The 21,725-nt window shown below is 40.9% G+C and overlaps 2 protein-coding genes across 2 annotated transcripts in view; both read left to right on the top strand.

The window, feature by feature from the left end:
• cachd1 (cache domain containing 1) overlaps positions 1–6,588 on the top strand; it is a 111,732-nt gene extending 105,144 nt beyond the window's left edge. The window contains exon 27 of the mRNA XM_049588353.1: positions 4,379–6,588. Coding sequence (XP_049444310.1) covers positions 4,379–4,629 — 251 coding nt within the window. The 3' untranslated portion in view covers positions 4,630–6,588. The remainder of the gene's footprint in view (positions 1–4,378) is intronic.
• A 3,172-nt stretch (positions 6,589–9,760) lies between these two features.
• raver2 (ribonucleoprotein, PTB-binding 2) overlaps positions 9,761–21,725 on the top strand; it is a 135,679-nt gene continuing 123,714 nt past the window's right edge. The window contains exons 1-3 of the mRNA XM_049589052.1: positions 9,761–9,952; positions 20,509–20,701; positions 21,295–21,642. Coding sequence (XP_049445009.1) covers positions 20,699–20,701; positions 21,295–21,642 — 351 coding nt within the window. The 5' untranslated portion in view covers positions 9,761–9,952; positions 20,509–20,698. The remainder of the gene's footprint in view (positions 9,953–20,508; positions 20,702–21,294; positions 21,643–21,725) is intronic.

Consider the following 21,725-nt stretch of genomic DNA (forward strand, 5'->3'; position numbering starts at 1 on the left):
TCATAGTGGCATGACTCAAAAAGGGATGGCGGTGTCAGTCGGTCTAGCACTTTGGTACAGACATTAAAAATCTCAACAGCTGTTGAGTGGATTGCCATGATATTTTGTACAGACATTTATGTCCCCATTGGGAGTAATATATTGACTTTGATGATGTCTTGATTTTTCCTTTAGCACCATCATCAGGTCCAAATTTTAATCCGTCGCTTTGATTCATGACCAAATACCTGAAAAACTAATGACATCCCAAAAAGCTTAGTGCTAATTAGCAAATGTTAGCATACTAACATACTTAATTAGATGGTAAACCAATCATACCTGCTTAAAAATAGCATGCTAGCATTGTCATTGTGAATTAGCATGCTGACATTAGCATTTACATCAAAGAACCACTGTGCATTACAGCTTTGATTCTCTTTACACACTCAATGGGCCCGATCCAACCTGCCGGATTCGGAACAGTTTGTTATTTCTCATACTTACCCCGGGCTTGAATCAGGTCGGGTTCGCTCCAAAACCCTCATTTTCTTTTAAATGCAGACCTTATAGTGTGCGTAATGTCCTGAATAATGTTTGGGCTGTATTGTCACCAACATGTCCTAACTCAGCCTCTCATTAATGAAGAGGAATGTTATGTAGTCTCTATCTAATATACTGTATATGGCAAAGGCCCAAGGACAGACACAACATACAGTAACAAGGGTACATGTTGGGTCACAGATGTCTGTTACACTAAACAACTTGAGTTAACTTAAGCTTGTGATAAATGTTTCAATGTTTAAGTTGTTTTTACAGTGGAAATTCTGTTTTTAATCTAGTTTGCTGCCATGTTTTAGACTGTAGTCAAGCTTTGACAGAAACTATGCAGGTTCACGTAGGGTCGGGCCTGATATTCGGGCTCGATCAGCTCAACTGAGCATAACAACAGCCACATCAAGCTGCTAGCATGGCTGCAGACAGACTTGTTTATGAATAGTTTGGCTTTGTTCTGCTTGGGGTTAGGAAATACAACACAGGGTTTCTGCTTTATAGTATGATCGTCCAAAGCCCAGAGAAGAATGCTGAGGGATCAGACATGTTTACTTGATGGTTTTGTTGTTTAACTGTTAGATGTTTGGGGGATAGAGAAGGTTGTCGAGAGATATAATTGGCCACGAGGCCATACAAACATAGATGCATACTTCAACCCACCGCCTTCTGCCTACATGCCAAAGACACATGAACCCCCCACTGACACACACACACACAAGCTCACACAACACTTGGTTCGGTATCTCTGGAGGTTTAATGTTTCATCATCTGAAATGGCAGTGATTTTTCTATAATTGTCGAGGCACGCAGGCTTACAGCGTTTTTTTTGCTCGACTGTAAGAACAGATTGATGTTCCCATCGTGCAGCATGTTGCTGGTGTCACTTCAGGATCGGAAAAAGACGGCACTAAAGGAATTAAGGAAAATGGGTTTGTTTCCAGATCAACTCCCAAATATTTTTTTTATAGTCAGACCATGTGTTTCAGATGGATTTCATGGTCCTGAAAGCGATGAAACCCACTCAGCAGATGGAGGGTTATGACGAATTTGAGTTCAAGTGAAGAGAATAAACCCAGAGCCTGTGAGGTTTTTAGGAAAATACTGCTGGAAGAGTGCGTATTTAGTCATTTCGCTCGTCACAAACTTGGATTGCGACAACTGAAATTGTCTTTCATCAGTGGAATGTACCATAATAAAATATTTCTCTCTTTATGTTCAATCTGTTTACTTAGTCTCTGACCCAGTAATCCCTTTTTTTCATGTGACAGCAGTCCCGCCCTCCCACTGCTCCACTTACCAATGTATCCTAACTGCCATGTTGCCTTATGTTCCTATCTCCTTGGGCTACACATATGTGCAATATGTGTAGGAAAGCGGTCATAAATATGTATGCTTTTTTTTTTTTTTTCTCCATATTGTATGAGAAAGCTGAACACAAGAAGCAAAAATGACCAGTGGGGATATTTAGTTTTCAATGTGCCATCAAAGAGCTTGTACTGCTTTCAGAAACATTGTGTGTTAACGTGTATTCATATGAATGTTTCTGTGTTGAAGGTCTATGACTGGAGGGCGTCATTTGCTGAGTAGTTTCTGTTATGGTGTTTTCCCATTTCCTTGCAATGATCTGCAGCTTTTCTCAAGCTTTGCTTAACCCCCTCACCCTGTGCCCACATGCAAATACATATCTTAATATCAATATGTTTTATTTGTATTATGTAGAACTTGTGTGGGTTTTGTGGTAAAATTGTCATATCAAGGATGATTTATTTGTTTCCAGCCAGTCACCAAACATGTTATTGCAATGTTACTATACATGTGCTTTACATGGAACAATCATTTTGATTGTGCAGAGCAAATAGTCAAAAAAAATCACCGGTCCCAGGAGTTGACAGCAAATGTGGCATGTTGATTTTCTCTTCTAATAAAAGTACTGCAGATAAAACAAGAAGGGTATAAATCTAAAAAAAAAATGGTTGTAGAGTGTTGCATTTCATTTAAAAGTTTGACTTACAATCAAAATATTTTCATAATTCACTTTACTTTGAAAGGGTTTTGAGTGAATACTTAGTGCATTCAGGTAAAATGGGACAAAAAAATAAACTAAAATTGGGACAGTCAGTGTGTTCAGACTACCAGGTGCCATAACATCATGAGTTATGCTATCGTGTGCCACTTTGTCATTGTAGTCGTAGTTCAGAATTAGCCATCATAGTTACATGTGCATGTCCACTGTAAACAACGGGAACTGCCCATTGGTCCGACATCCCATTGTTCCGACCATATTAAACCCATTGTTCCGAAGTCCTTTCTGAAATCATAATGATGCCCTGTGGTTAAGGTCTGGTTAAGTTTAGGCACAAAAAACCACTTGGTTAGGGTTAGGAAAAGATCATGGTGTGGGTTAAAATGAAAAAGAAAGTGACAAACACATAAGCCGTGAGCCTGCTTTGCCTCAAGCCTTTCCCAGCTGACCCAGAGCTGGTTGCGGCGCACCATCAAGGTAGAAATACGCCCGCCGGGAGCCGTTCAGCACCGCGGACCGTTGGACTAATGGGATGTCGGACCAATGGGCTGTCGGACCAATGACATGGACCCGTAAACAACATGGCACCAAGGAAATGGGTGGCAGTAGACCAGGGAAAAGTTAAAAGATCTTTTTTTAGATGAATAGTTAGGTTGCATTCATGAATCAGTGACTGAACCAATAAATTGATTTTTTACGGCTTTGAAAAACAAACAAACATGATTCTTTCTGTGTTTGAAGGTCCAAAGCTTCAAAAGTATTTTACTCTGCAACATATTGTCTTTATAGAAACATAGCAGAGATACACAACAAATTTGAAAAGTTAGGTTAGGTAAGGTAAGGTTAGAGTTGTGTAGGGTGGTTTTCTTAGTGATCTACAGTGTCCTAAAACACCTGACTTCACCCTAAGTGTAAGAACTTTCTCTGAGGGTTCAAGGCACAGTCTATCAACCATTTTTGGCTCATGACCCAACTTTCATGCTTTGACGTTCTTGTGACCCAAGTTGTTCAGTTGGTTGGCCGAATAACTTCTTGATAACAACTTTGAGCATTGAGGGAATTGATTAAGTCACATACAAGCAAAAATGCAAAACATTTGCTGGTTCCAGCCTCTTAAATGTGAGGACAGGGAGTTCCTCTGTGTATTTTTGTCACTGTGATGTTTATCTTTTACTCTTTTTTGACATTTGATGGACTAAAATGTTTGAACGATTAATTGGGCTATCAAAAGATTACAGACATTTAATATTTTCAGTCAATTAGTGTGTGTGTTTGATTGCTTATGCAACGAAGTGGAGCAGCACTCCTATTGTCAATGTAAGCAGTACAGTGACAATAAAGGCTTTCTCTTCTCGATAATTGAAACAGTTATTGTTTCCAGCTCCTTTAGGAAGTAGGGTGAAGTGCAGAAACTGAGTTTAACATTCAGATCAAGGGGTTATGGCAAAGTTTCCCAACCAATTATGGCTCATGACCCAACTTTAAGACTTCAGAACTGACTCACCAATGATATAGTTTCAAGCTTTGAAGTCAAGTGTGGCATACCTTTGTATTTGGGTGTCAGTGGCATGAAGGGAGCTTCAAATGGATTGCATATAAGAGATGATACAAACTTTTTAAATCTATATAAAGGTGTCTGACTAATATTAGATTTACAGATTCCAGTTTTAAGTGAAGCTCACATGCTGTGACCCAAAGTTTGAAACTCTGGAGCTGTGCAACCTGGAAATATATTGTCCCTTAAAGGTTTTATTTTGAGCAAAGAGATGCGAGAGTGATAATGTGTCCACTAATACCAATATTTGCATGTTTCTTTGTCTCCAGGCTACAGCACCATGAGTCCGCAGGAGGACAGCGAGAACCCACCCGGGAACAACGACCCACTCTCAGCCGGTGTCGACGTCGGTAACCATGACGACGACCTTGACTTGGATACGCCTCCTCAGACGGCAGCGCTGCTCAGCCACAAGTTCCACCCTTACCGGCACACGCATACACACCACCACCCACTGCACACGCATACGCACCACCTGCAGGCGGCGGTCACCGTGCACAGTGTGGACGCAGAGTGCTGATCTTCAGCGTGGCATCTACCCTCTTTTTTTATTTTTAATTAAGACTATTTTAAAAACATTTGTGCTCGATTAGACAGCACACAGTAGGTACTGTCCGGATGGACTGATGGAGAGAGAAGCTGGACTCACAGTGTCACTGGGCCGCTGGGATCTCTGCCATGAGTGGATGTTTAGCTTAATATGGGTATTAGCCTCATTGTGCCAACATCTCCATCTCAACCCTTTTTTTCCAGCCCAGTTCAAAATCTGGCAAGCGTTCACAGTTTCACACACTGAAAGTGATCAGACCTGGGCCAGTTAAAATAACCAAATGGGATTTTTTTGTTTGTTTGTTTTCTGAAGGAATTTGGCATTCAAGACTCTTTAAGAGCACAAAGATGCTGTTTGAGCCCAGTCATTGAGGAGAGGACACAACTGGAACCTTGAGGGAGGACAGAGGTCTTCATTTCCATGTGGAGCGCCAGAACAAACACTTTATAGGACCAGAGGATAATCAAATTAACATAGAAATCTAGATGCTGATTGGACCTCTTTTGCCCCAGGGCTCCACCCGAGCCTCCCCATGAAGCCCACTTGTGGTGAGGGCAGGAAGAGGAACAGGGGAGTCCGTGCATTTGTGAGAATGATTAAAAAAAATACTGTATTTTCACACAGACTGGGATCTAATGTGGGATTCTTTCATGGATTCTATTGCAGCTTTACTCCCCTTATGTCCGCACATAGACACTCTACAGTTTGTTTTCTCTCAAAGTGGCTTGGGATGATATTTGGACATTTTTCATGAGTGTCTGTGAACTTCAAAGTGTGGGGGAAAAAAACTTCAACGATTCACATAAATACAGGAAGAAACACTTTAAAGAGGAAAATATTATTTTTCTACTATTTATTAAAGAGGTAGATTTTCAGGACACATGAGTGAGCAGCCGCCGCTAACACAAAAGAGACGGTAGTCACGATCAGTGATTCGTACCGACCCACTTCCTGTAACAAAGCATCACATTTACGACTCATTATTTTCTGTGACTGATTATGTTTATTTTGCATTTTAAGAATATCAGTAATACGACCGACCGTGTGATTTGTTTTTTTTTATCATACTGAGGATCTCTGGTGCATAATCAGCAGCTCATTTGGATTTTATTTCCATTTTTCTCTTCAATTTCTTTTACAACAAGTATATCATGAGCTATCCTCTCCACCAGAGGATCCTATTTACTATATAGTATGGTGAACAGTGTCTTCTTCAAGCAGGAAACCTTTCTGAATGAGCAGGGACATAAAAAAAAAGAGCCTTAAATCATATCCTGTCTCAGAGTATTTAGGAGGAAATGATCTTCGCACATTTTTCTCTCTGTAGTCACAGTTCTGAATCACCGAGGTCTTTGCCTTATTGTAAGGTAAGACATTCTGGACATGTCCTCTGTGTCAGGAAGCAGAACGTCTATGCTCGCCGGCCTTTGTAGCCTCCTGGCGATGGAGGAGGGAAGACAGAAACTAACAGCAGCACCAACATTCCTGGCTTTAGTCACTGTTGGAGATTTGGTGTGTCAAGATATTTGGGGATCGGGAGACGGAGTGCAGTCCCCTCTATCTGCCTGAGTAGGATAACCAGTACAGAAAGCTTCCCACCCTCCCACCCTCCCATTTTACCACAACTTTTTGCCTCAGAGGCCAAGCTGATACTGTATGTATGTGAAGGTTGTGTGCTGGATTTAGTGCAAAGCGAGTTGAATTTCCAGTGATGCCCAAGATGGAGTCTCCTTCTCATCAAAGAGAGCGAAAGAGGGAGAGATGCTGCTGTTGTTGTACAGAGGTTGCACCCATCTGTCGGCTCCTCTGTGGTTAACCACTCAAAATGTTTTATCTACACGTCTCTGGTTTAACTGTTGTGTGTGTGTGTGTGTGTGTGTGTGTGTGTGTGTGTGTGTGTGTGTGTGTGTGTGTGTGTGTGTGAGTGTGAAGGAAGAATGATTATCCACCTGGAACATTTTCATTCAATGCATTATTGTATTTTTTTCAAGATAGTATTAGAAAATTATAGGTGAAATTATTATGATTGAGAAATCCACTTATTTTTATTCTGATGAAGAGTCACTCGACCCAACCTGTGCTTTCGTGGGTTTGATTGTTCAACTGGTCGAAAAAAAAAGTGTGGCATCCGTTTATTTCTGGGTGCAAAAAAAATGTCTATTGTTTTTCAGAGATTCATTATGAAGTGTAAATACAGAATCACAAATAGCTATTAATGTCCTGTACACTCCATTTTTATTTTTATGTCGGTAAAACATGATTTATGCTTCGAATAACGCTCAGATATTCGGGTTGGATATTTTCAGTTGTCTGTTCATGGTGTCTCACTATACTTTTGATGCCTTGGATGTTTTTTTAATTTTAGATTTATTTTTCTTTAGGTCCATATTGGATGGAAGTCAGTACTTGGAAAAAATTAATACACATACTTTTTACATTTGAGAGACTTGTAGTTTTTAAAGTTTTTATCACGTGTCTTCAAAAATGTTAAAGAAAGCTTATCTTCCATGAACTAATTTAGATTTGCAAAAAAAAAAGGAAACCAACAACGACGGTACATCTTTTCACTGAGTCACGACCAAAACAACACACTTGGTTCTGTTGCTACTAAAGACTGTCAGCCATGTTCATCTACAGTTATTTTGATGTGTCACTTTATTAGGACATTTACATTTGAGCATTTACAGCTTTAAGCTGCAAACGTGCTACATAAGTTGACACCTGGTAGAGCAGAGAGATTGAAACAAAGTAGGATTATTATTGAACTCATTAGATGTGTAGTGGGATAAATATTCCACTCAAGATTTGTATCACAGAAAGATTAATCATCACCGTTACGCCAGCAGACCATTTACTGTAGGAACCATATAATCGAATTTCTTCAACCTGCAATCATTTGTAACAAAAACAAAAATTGTCCTGTTTGATCCACTTTCCCATTGTACATAATTTCGGTTGAGTTCAACATCAGATCAGTCTTCAAGGCAATCTTCAGATCAAATGCAGTTTTGCAGGTATATTTCAATGTGTTTGTTGGGGCAAATTCCTTTTTTCCAAATTGAGTTTGTTGTTAAAAGCGTTTCTTTTCTGGAGAACTTTAAACAGTATTTACCAGCTGTTGTAAACAAATATATGTGTGTGTGTGTGTGTGTGTGTGTGTGTGTGTGTGTGTGTGTGCTTGTGCGAGTGATTGTGTGTGTGAGTGAGTGAGTGTGTGTGTCTGTGCGTGTATACAGAACACTCTGAATCGCATTGATTAATGTATTGAAGGAACATGTGTACATCACTCCCCCTCATGTATCATATAAAGTTATCAAATTGAGATTTATTGCAATGTGAATGTGATAAAGTCCATTTTACACTTAAATCATCTGTCTTTCTTGTTTTTCCCCTTGGATTTCTGATCAGTTTTTAAAGGTCCAGTGTAAGTGTTTTCTTTAGTGTATAATCACCTGAAAATAAGACTCATGGTGGTTTTGTTACCTTAGCATGAGCTGTTTATATCTACATAGGTATATGGTCCTCGTCTACCATGTTTCAAACAGACAAACCAAACATTAGCACTAGATAGGGCCATTCACATTTTCATGTTTTCACACCAGTCACCAAAGTTGGAAGCACATCCATGACGAGCATCAGAAAAACACTTATTTTTACGTAAAACTAATTTATTTAGTGTGTTTACTGTGTTTAAATCACTGGGTCCATTTGTTTTGGAGAGGAAGAGACCTCTGCGGATATTTGGCTCCCTTGTATAAACCTCTAACACTTGGATCTTAAGTTCAGAATAAAAAGGTGAGCACACATTAGCAGGTGCTAGGCTAGTGGCCTGTCTCTGACAAGCCAAACAGCATAGGGGAAACATTTATTTTAACCTGAACCTGCTTTATTCAGTGTTTTTACGGTTTATCACCTGATCAGTTTGTTTTGGAGAGGAGGAGGAGACCTCTGTAGATAATTCGGCTCCCAGTAAAAACCATCTGCACAATGAACACTGAAGAAATTCTAACCAGGAGAAGTTTCAGCTGGTTGCAATGTGCAGTCTCTACCACTAGATGCCACCAAAACCCCCTAAATCTTACACACTGTCCCTTTAAAGGGTAAATCTGCAGTAAGGTAGGTCATCTTCACCAAAAGTGGATTAATTCAGTAGGCTAACATGCTCTTATCAGGCTAAAATAATCCTGGTTATTCTCATCCAGCTATTATAGTTCTTTGAAAGCAGTTTGAGTATTGAATTCTTAATCCTGGATTGAGTTATCTAAAATAACAGTGCCCTCTCAATGTTGAGAATGTTGAACTACATTGTGCTCCATGATGTTTCCAGAGTGTCATCAATGTTATACTATTAGATATCATCAAAGAATGTGGACAGATCTTTAAAATGAAACCTTTCGAAAATCCCCTTAGAAGCTTCAATTGCATGAACAATTTTGAGCAAAGTGAGATCTATAGTTAATAATTTAAAAGGTTTCAGGGCTCAAATGAGAAATTCTCATTTTTATGGAAAATTAGACACCATGTTCTGGCTCTACTGGACTTCTAACAGTCTATTAATTAAGTTTATTTCAAACAGAAGTAACTATATGTTAGTGTAGTGATTCCCAGCTGGTCCAGCCACCGGTCCAGATTGCTTCTTAGTCATTTGTTCAAGGTCCCTTAGTTTAATACATTCAGCGTTATACCTGTGTTTGGCCTGCAATAGACGGCACTTCTATTGCACACATTTGCGAGTCACTTGTGGTCCATTCAGAATGGGTCCATGACCCACCAGTTGGGAACCACTGATTTAGTGTATATTTGTAGGCCTACACATATATTGGCTATATGTAGCCTATAGGTAACTCTTGTTTGCCAGCCAGCCGTCAATAAGCCTACACCAGTGCGTGTCTGAGTTGAGGGACTTGTTGCTCTGACAACAGGTACAGATTCATTTTAAACCAGTAGGTGGCGGTATGCACCTGTAAAGTTGCTTTGCTCTCTGCCAATAAACACACAGAAGAAGAAGAAGAAGTTACACCTGTGCCTTTCCTACGACGGAAAGCCGAAACAAAGTGCCACGAAAAATATGTGCCTAGTGTTGACTCAAAATTATTTATGTTTAGTTCCTTATTAAAACTTGTGAACTCAACAATATCTTAGAAAATGTGCTAACTTTTAACGCACAACATTAGCTAATCCCTCATGAAGTGGATATGGCTAGCAAACATGTTAGCTAACATTGCCTATTTGCATATCCAGGAGAGAAACAAGACTAAACCACTGAAGTCGTGTTTCTGGTCACTTCATGCGTGTAAGTTCAATATTAACTTTCATTTTAACTTTTGGTTAATTTATTTACCTCTCACCTTCATTTCTTCAACATGGTTTCCGCCTCAGAATCACAATGTTTTTTGTAGTGTCAAATGGAGTTTTGCTGCTTATATGCAATAATATTTGCAATGGTAGCATCACAGTAAGAAGAATTTATTTTATCATTTATTGTAGCTAAGTATATGAAAATAATTTACCAGATAGCCTAATAGGCCTAAATATAAAAACTATATTTGTTGTACTTGCTGTAGAATCCTCAGTCCAAAGATGTGGAAAGAGATTTTACTAGTTTTCATAAATGAATTGCTATCAGACACATACACTGCCTCTGGCAATGTATGTGTAGGCCTTTATATTTAGGGTACTGTATTATTGCCCTTCAGGACCTACAGTGCTGCTGATCAACCCCCAACCTCTAAATTCATTGACAGGGTGATGTCAACCAAGCTATTCATAATGAACTAAGTACGTAAATAGAAAAATAAAATGTGTTATCTGGCCAGTAGATTCCATTAAAGATATCATCTCTGAAATTTCAACAACACAGTGGAGGTAAATGGAATTTATTTTGTGGTGACATCTGTTTCCAGACAGTGCCATGGTAACTCTGGACAACTGATATCCACAGAACAAACTGTCTGCAGGTTTTGTTTGAACTACTGTTTACTAAAGACATAGTCCCTATGAAAACTGATGAGCATGTGGTCTCTGTAAAGCACCCCCTCTTCACAAATCCCATGTGGTCACAGCATGTGATACACATGGTTATTAGAATTAAAGGGATAGTTTGAATCTTTTGAACCAGGATTGTATCAAGTACTTATCCAAAGTCAGTGTGTTGACCTTTTCCACGACAGACATTTTGGCATGTCATAGTAAGAGAAGCACAGGTGTATTCAATAACATTAATGATAGCTGGGTTCCACTAAGGGGAGGTCCTGGTATTGTGCATGCTGGCTCACTGGAATAACTTATTTGGACATTCAGTGGAAATGAGCAGTTGTTAATGTGATCACTTTCACCTGTGCTTTTACTACTATGACAAGTCAAAATGTCTGCTGTGAAAAAGGTCCATTACTTACTGTAGGTGGTGTTTGGTGCACCAGCAGTTTGGAGAAGCAGACAGAAGTAGAGACACAGAAAGTTGAGCAAAGTTGAGCAAAGTCCACCTAAAGTGGCCCAACTAAAAACAATAATATTTTAAAGTGTACGGTATATTGAGAGTATGTTTACTGTAGTGTTGTCACGATACCAAAATCTTTGTTTCGGTACCAATACCAATATGAATTTTGATACTTTTCGATACTCTTCGGTACTTTTCCTAAGGAAAAATCCTTTTGGATACAAACCTTTAGAACAATAAATAGTAGGGGTGTAACGGTACCAAAAAAATCATGGTTCTGTCAGTACCTCGGTACGGACGTCACGGTTTGGTAACTCAAATGTCCCACCAAGTTTGTGTTGTCTCATGTTGTCTCCCTTTGCGAGGCAGACTTTCTCTTGTCTTTTTTCACATGCGCCAGCTGTGAATGTTGATACAGGTGTTGTCATACACACCACTTGTGCAATCTGTGCTCCAATAGGAACAAGAAAGGTGTTTGTGTGCATAATTGAGTAAAATAAATTAACTAAATTAATGAATTGAATCAATTTCAAAGTACCGGTATTTTCCAAATGCAGTACCTTTTGGAATACTCTAGTACAGGTATACCGTGCAACACTAGTTTACTGCTTTAATTTGCCCCAGACAGCCCTTTCCAACACGGAAGCCATTAACGGTTTCAGTTCTCCATCTATGCGCTGGTCACAGCCACCAGACTCCATTGAGAAAAACAGCAATTTAAGCTTGCTCAACACAAGATCTGTTGGTCTACTGCAACCTCGATCATTTAGTTAGTAAAGCTTATTGTGTGACTTTGGTGAATCTGAGCTAACTCTTTTAAATGCCAAAGTTACACAATAACACAAACAAACTAACTGGCAGCAGTAGACCTGCAACTACTGTGTTCAGTGATGTTAAATTACTGTTTTTTTTTCAACAGAATCTGGCTCAAAGAGAGCCATATAACAGCCTCGGTTCTGCGTCTGTCTGACAGCAAGGTAAAGCAGTGACAATAATCTATATGTAGTGTACACTTAAACAGATTTTACGAAACTTTTTTAGGTGGCTAAAATACATTTTGTTGCGGACCCGGTCCACAGCAGTGAATTGCTTAGTTTCTGTGTTGGTACCCCAGCCTGCTTCTCCAAACTGAGCACGCTGACTGACATCTACTGTGTTTAATACACTGACTATGGTTAAGTACCCCATACAACCCCACTAAAAATAATCTGGACTCTCCCTTTAAGTCAGTGGACAACCTAAAATAGAATTGAACTTCAAAGCAACAACATACAGTAGGGGTCACTATTTACATTGTATTTGACCTGCAGGGGAAAGTATTTTTTTTTTTTTTTTTTTTTTTATCAAGCACAAAGTATTGAATTATGCTGACCTATAAACAACATGAAGGGAGCTGACAGAGTCTTCTCAGAAGCTGTTGCTGTGATTTAGCAACTTATCTCACTTCACACGAGCATTAAGATCAAAACAAACATTGTTATTCTAGATATAAAGGGCTCAAATGTTGCTAATTGTGTTTTTCATTTGTCAGTAGGGCTATTTTGTTCTTACTGTAGGAGGTCATGGAACAGGTCATCCACAAAACGCACACAGTAAGCCAGGGGGATTATCTGCAGGGGATTTTGTGTGTGTTCTTTCAATACCTGTCCCAGTATTCACACTCACTGACAGCAGAGCTATGTTGTCGGGTGCCCCTCCAGCCTGTACTCTCTCTCTGGTTCATGCAGGGACATTCAGGACACCTACACTTGAAAACCGCTGCTCTTCAGAGGCTTTTTGGCCTTGTTTGGAAGGGTGTATTTTTAATGACGTAAAACTGGGATATTTGTCTGACCCAGTAGTCGGAGAGACAATGTTTCAACACCCAGATCTGTTGGAAGTGTACTTGATAAGTAAAAATATATGAATATGTTCTTCAAGTAACTTATTATTTGTAATTTGTCACTCAAAGTTTTTAGTACTGGGTCCAGAAAACGTATTTGTTTGTATGTGAGAACAATAAATAATTTATCATGGATTATGTTCAAAGGACTAGAGCTTTATAGCTTTTGCAGTCAGGAAAAATGCATGCTTTTTTCCCATGAGTCTTGGACCACAAATACCTACCAGTTCGCTTTATTTCTTGACCCCTACTTCAAAAAATGGGGCATTTCAGTGTATTTCAGTGTTTCAGCATCTTTCATCCTCAATCTGCTCCTAGCTCCACAAGAGGAGTGTGTTTTCCAATGTGTTTCAAGCTGTTGGCCGTAGGTCATGCCATTTGTGGGTGAATGGTGGTACATACTGCCTGGAAGATCCTATCAGTTATTCATGAGACCTCTCCCTGTACATACGGTGTTTCCTGCCAGGGGACCCGGGAAACAACCACAGATGGAGAGACTACATGGTCACAGTAATATAATAGTGATGGCAGAAGAAATCTGCTTTAAAAATGACGGTTTATATTTGTGATCCAGTTTAAAAGATTTATGTCTTCAGTAGGAATAAATAAGCTTGGGTTTAAGTGTCACAAGCAGGCTCTGAAAGTATGGGGACTAATGCATTGTTGGTTTGTCTTTTCAAGGGATTTATCAGTACAACAGAGATACGAAATCAGAGAATAACACTAGCGTCGTCATTTTAAAAATCATCAGCTTTTTTGTCACATTCCCAACCGTAATTAGTGTACGTTTAATTTGATTGTCTAATTTATTTTAACCACTTAACTTTAGTGTCTGCGATTTCTGTCTGCGAAGCTGTTATAGCGCTTTATTCAAAACTCCATTGAGAAAAACAGTGATTTAACATTACTGAACATAGGAGCTGCTGGGCTGCCTCGATCAGTTAGTCTGTTTGTGTTATTGTGTGACTTTGGCATTTAAAAGGGTTAGTTCATATTCACCAAACAAAGTAACTGATGGGGGCAGCGGTAGAAGGACAGCTGCCATGTTCAGTGAGCCAAAATGACTGCTATTGTCATTGGAGTCACATGGCTTTGACAAGAGCATAGCTGTGGAACCGAAGCCATTAACTGCTTCCCTGTTGGAACAGACTGTCTGACAAAAAGGTCAGGTACACTTAAACTGTTAGAGATAGATTGTTTTAGCAATACATTGCTTAGCTTTTGTGTCAGCACTCTTGCTGCTTCTCCAAACTGGGGGCGTGTCGACTAACATCTACTGTATGTAATACACTGACTGTGGTTAAAGGGATAGTGCACCCAAAAATGAAACTTCACCCATTATCTACTCACCTATATGCCGATGGAGGCTCAGGTGAAGTTTTAGAGTACCTTACAACACTTCAAGGGGAGAGGGGGTAGCAACACAACTCCACCGCATGGAGGCTTATGGTGCCCCAGATTCAAATGTCCAAAAACACATAATTGAAACCACAATGTATCTCCATACTGCTCGTGCGTAGTGATCCAAGTGTCCTGAAGCCCTGACATAAAAAGTTGTTTGGAAAAGCGTCATTTGAACTCTGTTTTTAGCCTCATTGTAGCCTGTAGCTCTAACTGCCTCTCTGCACACGTGAATGCTGTGTGCACAGAAGCAGTTCAAATGACGTTTTTCCAAACAACTTTTTATGTCGGGACTTCAGGACACTTAGATCACTACAGATGAGCAGTATGGAGATATATTGTGGTTTCAATTATGTGTTTTTGGACGTTTGAATCTGGGGCGCCGTAAGCCTCCATTAGGTGGAGTTGTGTTGCTACCTCCTCTCCCCTGGGATCTCCGCAAGGGATGTGAGGACTCTAAAGGCCAAAACACACCGGCGGCGTCATATGGCGGCGGTATCATTGACGAGTCAAGTGCCGCCCCCAACACACACAAAAAGCATCGCGCTGCGGGGCGTCGACCGGATTTCTATTGCACACTCCAGTCCGCTAGGCTGGGAAGTACAAAATAGCCGCCGCCGGTGTAGGTTTGTAAATAGAAAATAATGGGGGCGGCTGTTTTGACGCGCGTCGTACGGCGCCAGTGTGTTTTGGCCTTAAAACTTCACCTGAGCCTCCATCGGCATATGGGTGAGTAGATAATGGGTGAATTTTCATTTTTGGGTGCACTATCCCTTTAAGTACCCCATACAACCCAATTAAAAAAATCAAGCTATCCCTTTACCATAAGGCACCCCAGATTGACTAATATGGAACAACTTTGTTGATTGTGGTTTTGTTTAATAAATGTTAGAAAGCTGTTTTTCAGACCAGAGTGGATGTCCTGGTTTCTCTGGTACAGTGTATTATAGCTATCAGTGCGTCAGTGTGTAATTCTAATATTGAATGAGACACCTAGTTTGTATATGGAAAAAGACTGAATTGGAAAATATTTTCAAACAGAGCAGCTGTGAATTTGCAAGGTCACTCTTTGATACTTTAGTCTGATCTCATCTTTTGAGATATCACATTTTATTTTAACAAACTATAGGTAAGCATAGCTATCTCTGTTTCAAGAGCAGGTCAGAAAGTGCAGCAAAGTCAATTGTTTCTCCTTGAGATGGGAAGTGAAAATAGAGGGGCGTGCTGGGCTCTCAGTTTACTGAGCCTCAGCAGGGAAGTAGTTCAGCAACTGTTGAGAGCTGAAGGAGGGTAGGAGCTCTCTCCCCAATGTCTCTGTCAGTCCGCCTGTCGCCATGTCCCATAAACCTTATCAGTTTGTTGGCATTCATTCATACCTCCCCGACATGGCCCTGTCTTTGTCTCTTTTTCGCTGTCACTCTATCTCCTCTACTCTCACTCTTTCTCCCGAGCTGTCTGCTGCTCCCTGCCAGGGAAACGCTGTGAATTAGAGCACCGAGCTCGGTGTCCAAGCACCCTCGGGTCATTTCAGTCAGTCTTCGCTCTGCCAACTAGTACAGCAGACATGCACTAGCAGCATATTTAGTGCAGTCCAGAGTCCCAGTTTCCCAAATGCATCTTAGCAGTATGATCATCTCAAGTCTTGCATATAAGCAATTTCAAGCACTTTGAAATCTCTTCGATGGGCTGTACTTACTTACGTATCATGTAGGGTTTCTGAAAAATATGTGCAAATCATGTGCAAAGCCAACATGACTTAAAACTTACAGCAAAATCTGCCAAGGAAGGATTTCAGCACTATGTTCTGTACTTTCTAGCGTTAATACCTTGCTAACAAAATTAATCTTAAGAAGGAATAAACCATCAAAGGAAAGTACACAGTTGAGTTATGCTTGGGCTGAAAAAAGGGAGTATTCATGTTGAAATTCATGCAACTTTCTCATTACACTGGCTGGAAACATAAGAATAGCCTCCCTGACACACTGGTGAAGAGGTATGCTTATGACCACTGTAATTAGGACATGAATTGGGCAGGGATTTCTCATGCATATTGTCCCCGTGGGTTCAGGTCAGCTGTTTTTAGTAGGTCACATGTCCTTTAATCTCTTCTATGCTATAAGAGGAAGGAAGCTATGTTATCAGACTGCATCTGTGATTGTTTATGAGAGCATAGCACCAGCTCAGGAAGGTAGAGAGAGCCTACAGTCCATTTTTACATCTCCAGACAGGATTGCAGAGTGAGATGTCCATAATCACACTGCTGCACAATCATACAGGACGTCCACACACACGTGTATGTGCTCACCGTCAACTCCCACGTGCAATGAACCACTTTGCCATTTCGGGTCCAACCCCCCCCCCCCCCCCCCCCCCCAACTAACTCCACCCTCCCCTACCATCCTCACGCCTACTGAGCTCATCCCAGGTGCCTGCTTTGCCCGTTCAGCCACTCTGCCCACCCACGCCCTCACACTCTCAGTCCCAGTGAGCAGCGGCGAACGTTTTCCCCGCTTTCTTCTTCTCCTCTCTACTCCCACCCACTCCAAAAGGCTGTGAATCACTGGCTGACACGCTGAAGCACCAGCAGGGCTCTTGTGTTTTTAGATGGAGAGGACTTACATCTCTCTTTCCCTCAGCTTCTGAAGCATAGCACATTATTATGGGGTTTGACTTGCACACAGGTACAACGCTTTGTGACTGTAGGCTGACATGAGTTAATGCGTGTGTGTGTGTGTGTGTGTGTGTGTGTGTGTGTCTGTGTTAAAGTGTGTCTGTGAGTGTAATGTGGTGCTGGAGTGCATTTGTGCCAGTGGGACTGAGAGAACAAATTAATTGTTCTCTCATGGAAACGTTGTTTAGCACTTAGTGGAGTGATTCATGCGTCTCTAAGATCAGCCTGTGCAAGTGACAGGCAAGTCCTTGCTGTCTTTTCAGAGAACCACTGCTCAATGATTCATGTCCCCCAATCTGTCAGCAGGCACCGACTATTGTATGAGCTGTGGTTAGATCAAAACCTGACTTCTCCTAAATGCATTTCAAGTTATAAAAATGTCTTTTGTGTCAGCTGATTTGGAATTGGACATAAAAGATGTCATGCATGTTGATGAACAGGTTGAGCCCTAATTTTTTGTCTGTGTTTATGAAGTGATAGCTTTTTCTATAACATATATATCAAAGAATGCTGTCCATTTTATATCCCAGACCTGAAGAAGACATCCTGATATTGTTATTTGTTCAACCCATGCCCAGATTGTCAGATAATGGTTCCCTTAGCACAGATATGCAAAGGGCACCACCACCTCTCCTACACAGGAACAAGACACTCAGACTATGAGGTGGTTTTGCCTCTTTTGTTGTTGTTTTGCATCTCTATGAAGTTGTTATGCATCTTTTTTGGGGTTTTGTATCTCTTTGTGGTCATTTTGTGGTTGTTTTGTGTCTCTTAAGGGTCGTTCTAGGTATATTTTGGTTATTATATGTCTCTCTGTGGTCAGTTTGTGTCTTTTTTGGTAATTTTGAGTCTCTCCCTGGTCAGTATGTGTTAATTTTAGGGACATTTTGCAGGTAAAGGCCAGAGAGGCCCTGACACTTTGGGGCCCCTCTGGCCTGTGCCTGTTCAGTAATCCATGAATAGTTTTACCAACAGCACTAACCCAAAGATATAGTCTTCAGTTTACTATCTGACTCAGTAAAGCTTCGAGTTGCCACCAGAGGATGTTTTGAATATGTTTATGACTGAGATTTTTAGAACATATGATGCAAAGTAGAATCAACTGATACATAAAGGCGCGTTGGGTCTTTTACAGGAAATAAATGCGCTTCTTCCTCTATTCCTTCTGTTTGAGATGACTTAAAATGGTCTTTTCTCTGGTCTCTCCGCTCTGGAGTGGACTTAGCGTAAGCCTGATTGAAGCATTCATACAATCGGTGTGTGTCAGTTACACTGGTTCATCCACTTGGCAATGAGAGATCATTTTCACCCACTGACAACTGTGATTGTCTGGACTCCGATCTGCCAAGAAATGCTTCACACAGATGGCGAGAGAGAGAACATGGAGGTTGGATGATGGAGGTTGATTTCTCCATCTTCTTACAGGCCTCGGAATAATCGCGCTCTGAATATTTCCTTTTAGTGGGTTGATGTGTGCTTGCTGACATGTTTGTGGGCCCTACATGAGTGTGAATGCATCTCTCCAGTGTGAGTATACAGCGTGTGTGTCTATCAGCGACTCATGCAGCCTGCGGAAGCTACATAGGCATTGTGAGGACTCGGCAGGGAGCTCTGTTCCCTTTGTGTTTGCCAGGAGCAGCTTTCCACCCACGGTGGGCAGGCAGGCAGGCAGGCAGGCTCGGTTGGCTGCTGGTTTGGCATTCACTGGATGACTTGGGTAGAAAGGAGGGAAGGCACGCAGCCATTCATGGTCATATTATGCACATGGGGAACAGGAAAGCTATGGTGGTTTAGAGATATTCTCCAGTGAATGTGTCTCTCTCTTTCTGTCTTTGACCAAAAAAAATAAATGTGTTAATTGGGCGACAGAACAAAAATAAGAACTGAGTTACTCTCGTGCTTAGGCTTGTGCATATTTACCCACTCACGGCTGTCTACAGAGTTTACAGGACATAAAGCACTGATCAGACTCAGCATGTGGATGGTTATATTTCACTCATTAAAATCAGGAAATTACAGGATTTAAGCAGATAAAAAACACTGATGCTGTGCCAAAAAAATCAAGCAACCTGCAGTGTAGTTGACTAAAAGCTGCCTTCATATGCACTAAACTGGGGAAGTGCAGGGGTAAATTGTAACATGGACTTCTTATGTGGTTACACAGGGTCGATCCTTTCATGCTTTGGATCAGTTGACCACAATAGCAAACAGTGACCTGCAAAATTCAACAAAGATTGGATGTGTTTCAGCGGAGTTCAGTGACAAAGTTGCCTAGAACGTAGCGGCATTTTGAACTATGTAACCAACTCCCAGCAAGTGTTAGCTAGGCTTGATAAAATTTCCACCTGATGGGGTTAGTTCTAACGTGGTGTTACAAGTATAGCGCATTTTCTCTATTTCTGCACTTCAAACTTTTGTTCAGTTTGAACGAATGTCCTTAATTAAATGAGATATACTTTGTATTTTTCAGTTGTCAGGTATCTTATTGACATATAGTCTCACAATCTTGTCATCTTGTCATATGAGGACATCACATTTGTGGTTTCCTGCACCTTATACTTCATTCTGATTAACTTAGACCTGTTGTCCTCGTTTGTGGACACTTTTTTGTCCCATCTAGTGGTAGCAAGAGCAAAATACACTAATCCATGTAAAAACAAAATGGTAGCAATCTCTGCAAAGTCAGTCTGCAGCCGATCCTGACACAAAAGTGGAGAAAACCTGTTTAGATTTTATGGTTGAAACTTGTTTATTTATGATTAATAATGTTTGTAGTTTGATATGGCAACAAATTTGACCAATTTTAGCAACAGTAACAAGCTAAGACGCTTTTAATTAGGAAATACTCATTTGAGGACATTGGGAATTTATCATCAGCTTGTTGAAGGAAATTGGGACTTCATTATTGCTATCAATTGCTTGATCATTCAAGTTAATAACTTCACCTACTGCACATTTAAAAAGCCCACCACAAAAAAGGCGTTCTTGGTTTATCATGCGCCTTAGATTAGCTCTCCATAAGCTTCACTTTAATTATGCAGTACTTTCTGTCACTGGGCACAATCCTGGGGAAAAAATTGAAGGCTACAGTTGGTGGGCTAGCGCTATCGTGCAACAGCTAGCCCACTAACTCTGGCAGCCAGAAACAAAAATCAGTGACTCACTGTCCCTTTGAGAATCCAAACAAATAACACAATTCCTTGTAGTGGCCTTTTTAAAATGAGCAGGAATAAAAGTTAGCGTTTTCTGTCTGTCATGACTAAGCAGGTGGCACCCTAGCTTGCTAACTGTTAGCTCACCTTTGCAAGCTAATGTTAGCTTATTTCCATGGTGATAAAACACTAGCAAATATTCTAAAAAGCAAATATATGTTAGTGTAAGCTAAAGTAAAACTATCAGGTTGGGTCTCATTTTGTAGTTTGCGCATCTTCTCATGGTCATTTTGTATTTATTTTACAGGGCACTGGTAGCAGGACTCTCTTTGATGACATCACAAACGTTGATTGGCTGAGGCAGTTGTTGTCCCAGGGCTGTCATACAACATGTTCTCAGGACAACGACCACTTGGCAAAATCAGGACATGCAACCCCATCCATGGGGTACCTTGTAACATTTCACCTCCACCACTTTTCAACGCAATTGTGGGAGAATGGTAAGCTCTAGAAAAAAATGTTCATTTGTAGATGAGATGCGCATACTGTCAGAATACAAAAAAATTAATCTCAAACAGTTTTTATAACATTCAGCCCAAACTCAAAAGTGTTAGTGTGCCCTGCTCTCCCCTACATCTGATGGTCCTCTTGGAGGATCTTAATTGGCTTCTATACATTGAGCAGACAGCTGGGGTCGCCAGGAGTCCACAAGGCGCAGCCTGACATGCTCGAGACCATGTGAGCTGCAAACTGCACATTTAAACCTCTAGTTGCAACTATTGGCTACTGCATCCTACTCATTTGACCTTACAAGTAAGCAGTGCATAATACTGAAATAAAATCCTCCATCATAGTTGTGATGTTTTCTTGAGGCAGGTGCGTAATTTCCAAATAAAAATAAGCAGCAATAAAACAAACCAAAGCATGATTGCACAAGTTAAAATGTGATTATAAATGCAAATATATATGTAAATAACTAAATGTTTGATTGCAAGAGTAATGCATAAAAATAAATTGCTTGTCTAAACTGAAATGGTCTCTCATTTTACTGTGTTTTTACCTTTCTCTGGCTCTTTCTCTCTTTCGCTAACAGACACACCTCCCACCTGCTCTCTCCCTTTTCTATCTCTCTCTCCCTCCCTCCCTCACTTCCCTCACACTTTTCACTCAGCTACCCAAGATGGCGGCAGCCTCATCCATCCAGCCGCCGAGCGTTCACTCTTCTCTAGCCGGGGAGAGCGCACTTTCCAGCCCCGAGAGCCGGCAGCCGGAGGATGAGGAGCCGGTGGCGGCGCAGCCCTCCGACTCGGAGATTTGCCTCCGCGACCTGCCGGACCTGGAGCCGGAGGAGATCGAGAGGAGGCTGGCCAAAACTCGCCAGGAGCTGAGCAACAGGAGGAAGATCCTCATTAAGAACCTGCCGCCTGACACCACCAACCAGGTACAAGATAGTTTGGGGGGGGAAACTGGAGCAAAAGTAGCGTGACTCACTTGGGTGTCAGTTTTTACGCACATCGAGACACA

The sequence above is a fragment of the Epinephelus fuscoguttatus genome, linkage group LG10, assembly GCF_011397635.1.
Source record: "Epinephelus fuscoguttatus linkage group LG10, E.fuscoguttatus.final_Chr_v1".
NCBI classification, from domain to species: Eukaryota; Metazoa; Chordata; class Actinopteri; order Perciformes; family Serranidae; genus Epinephelus; species Epinephelus fuscoguttatus.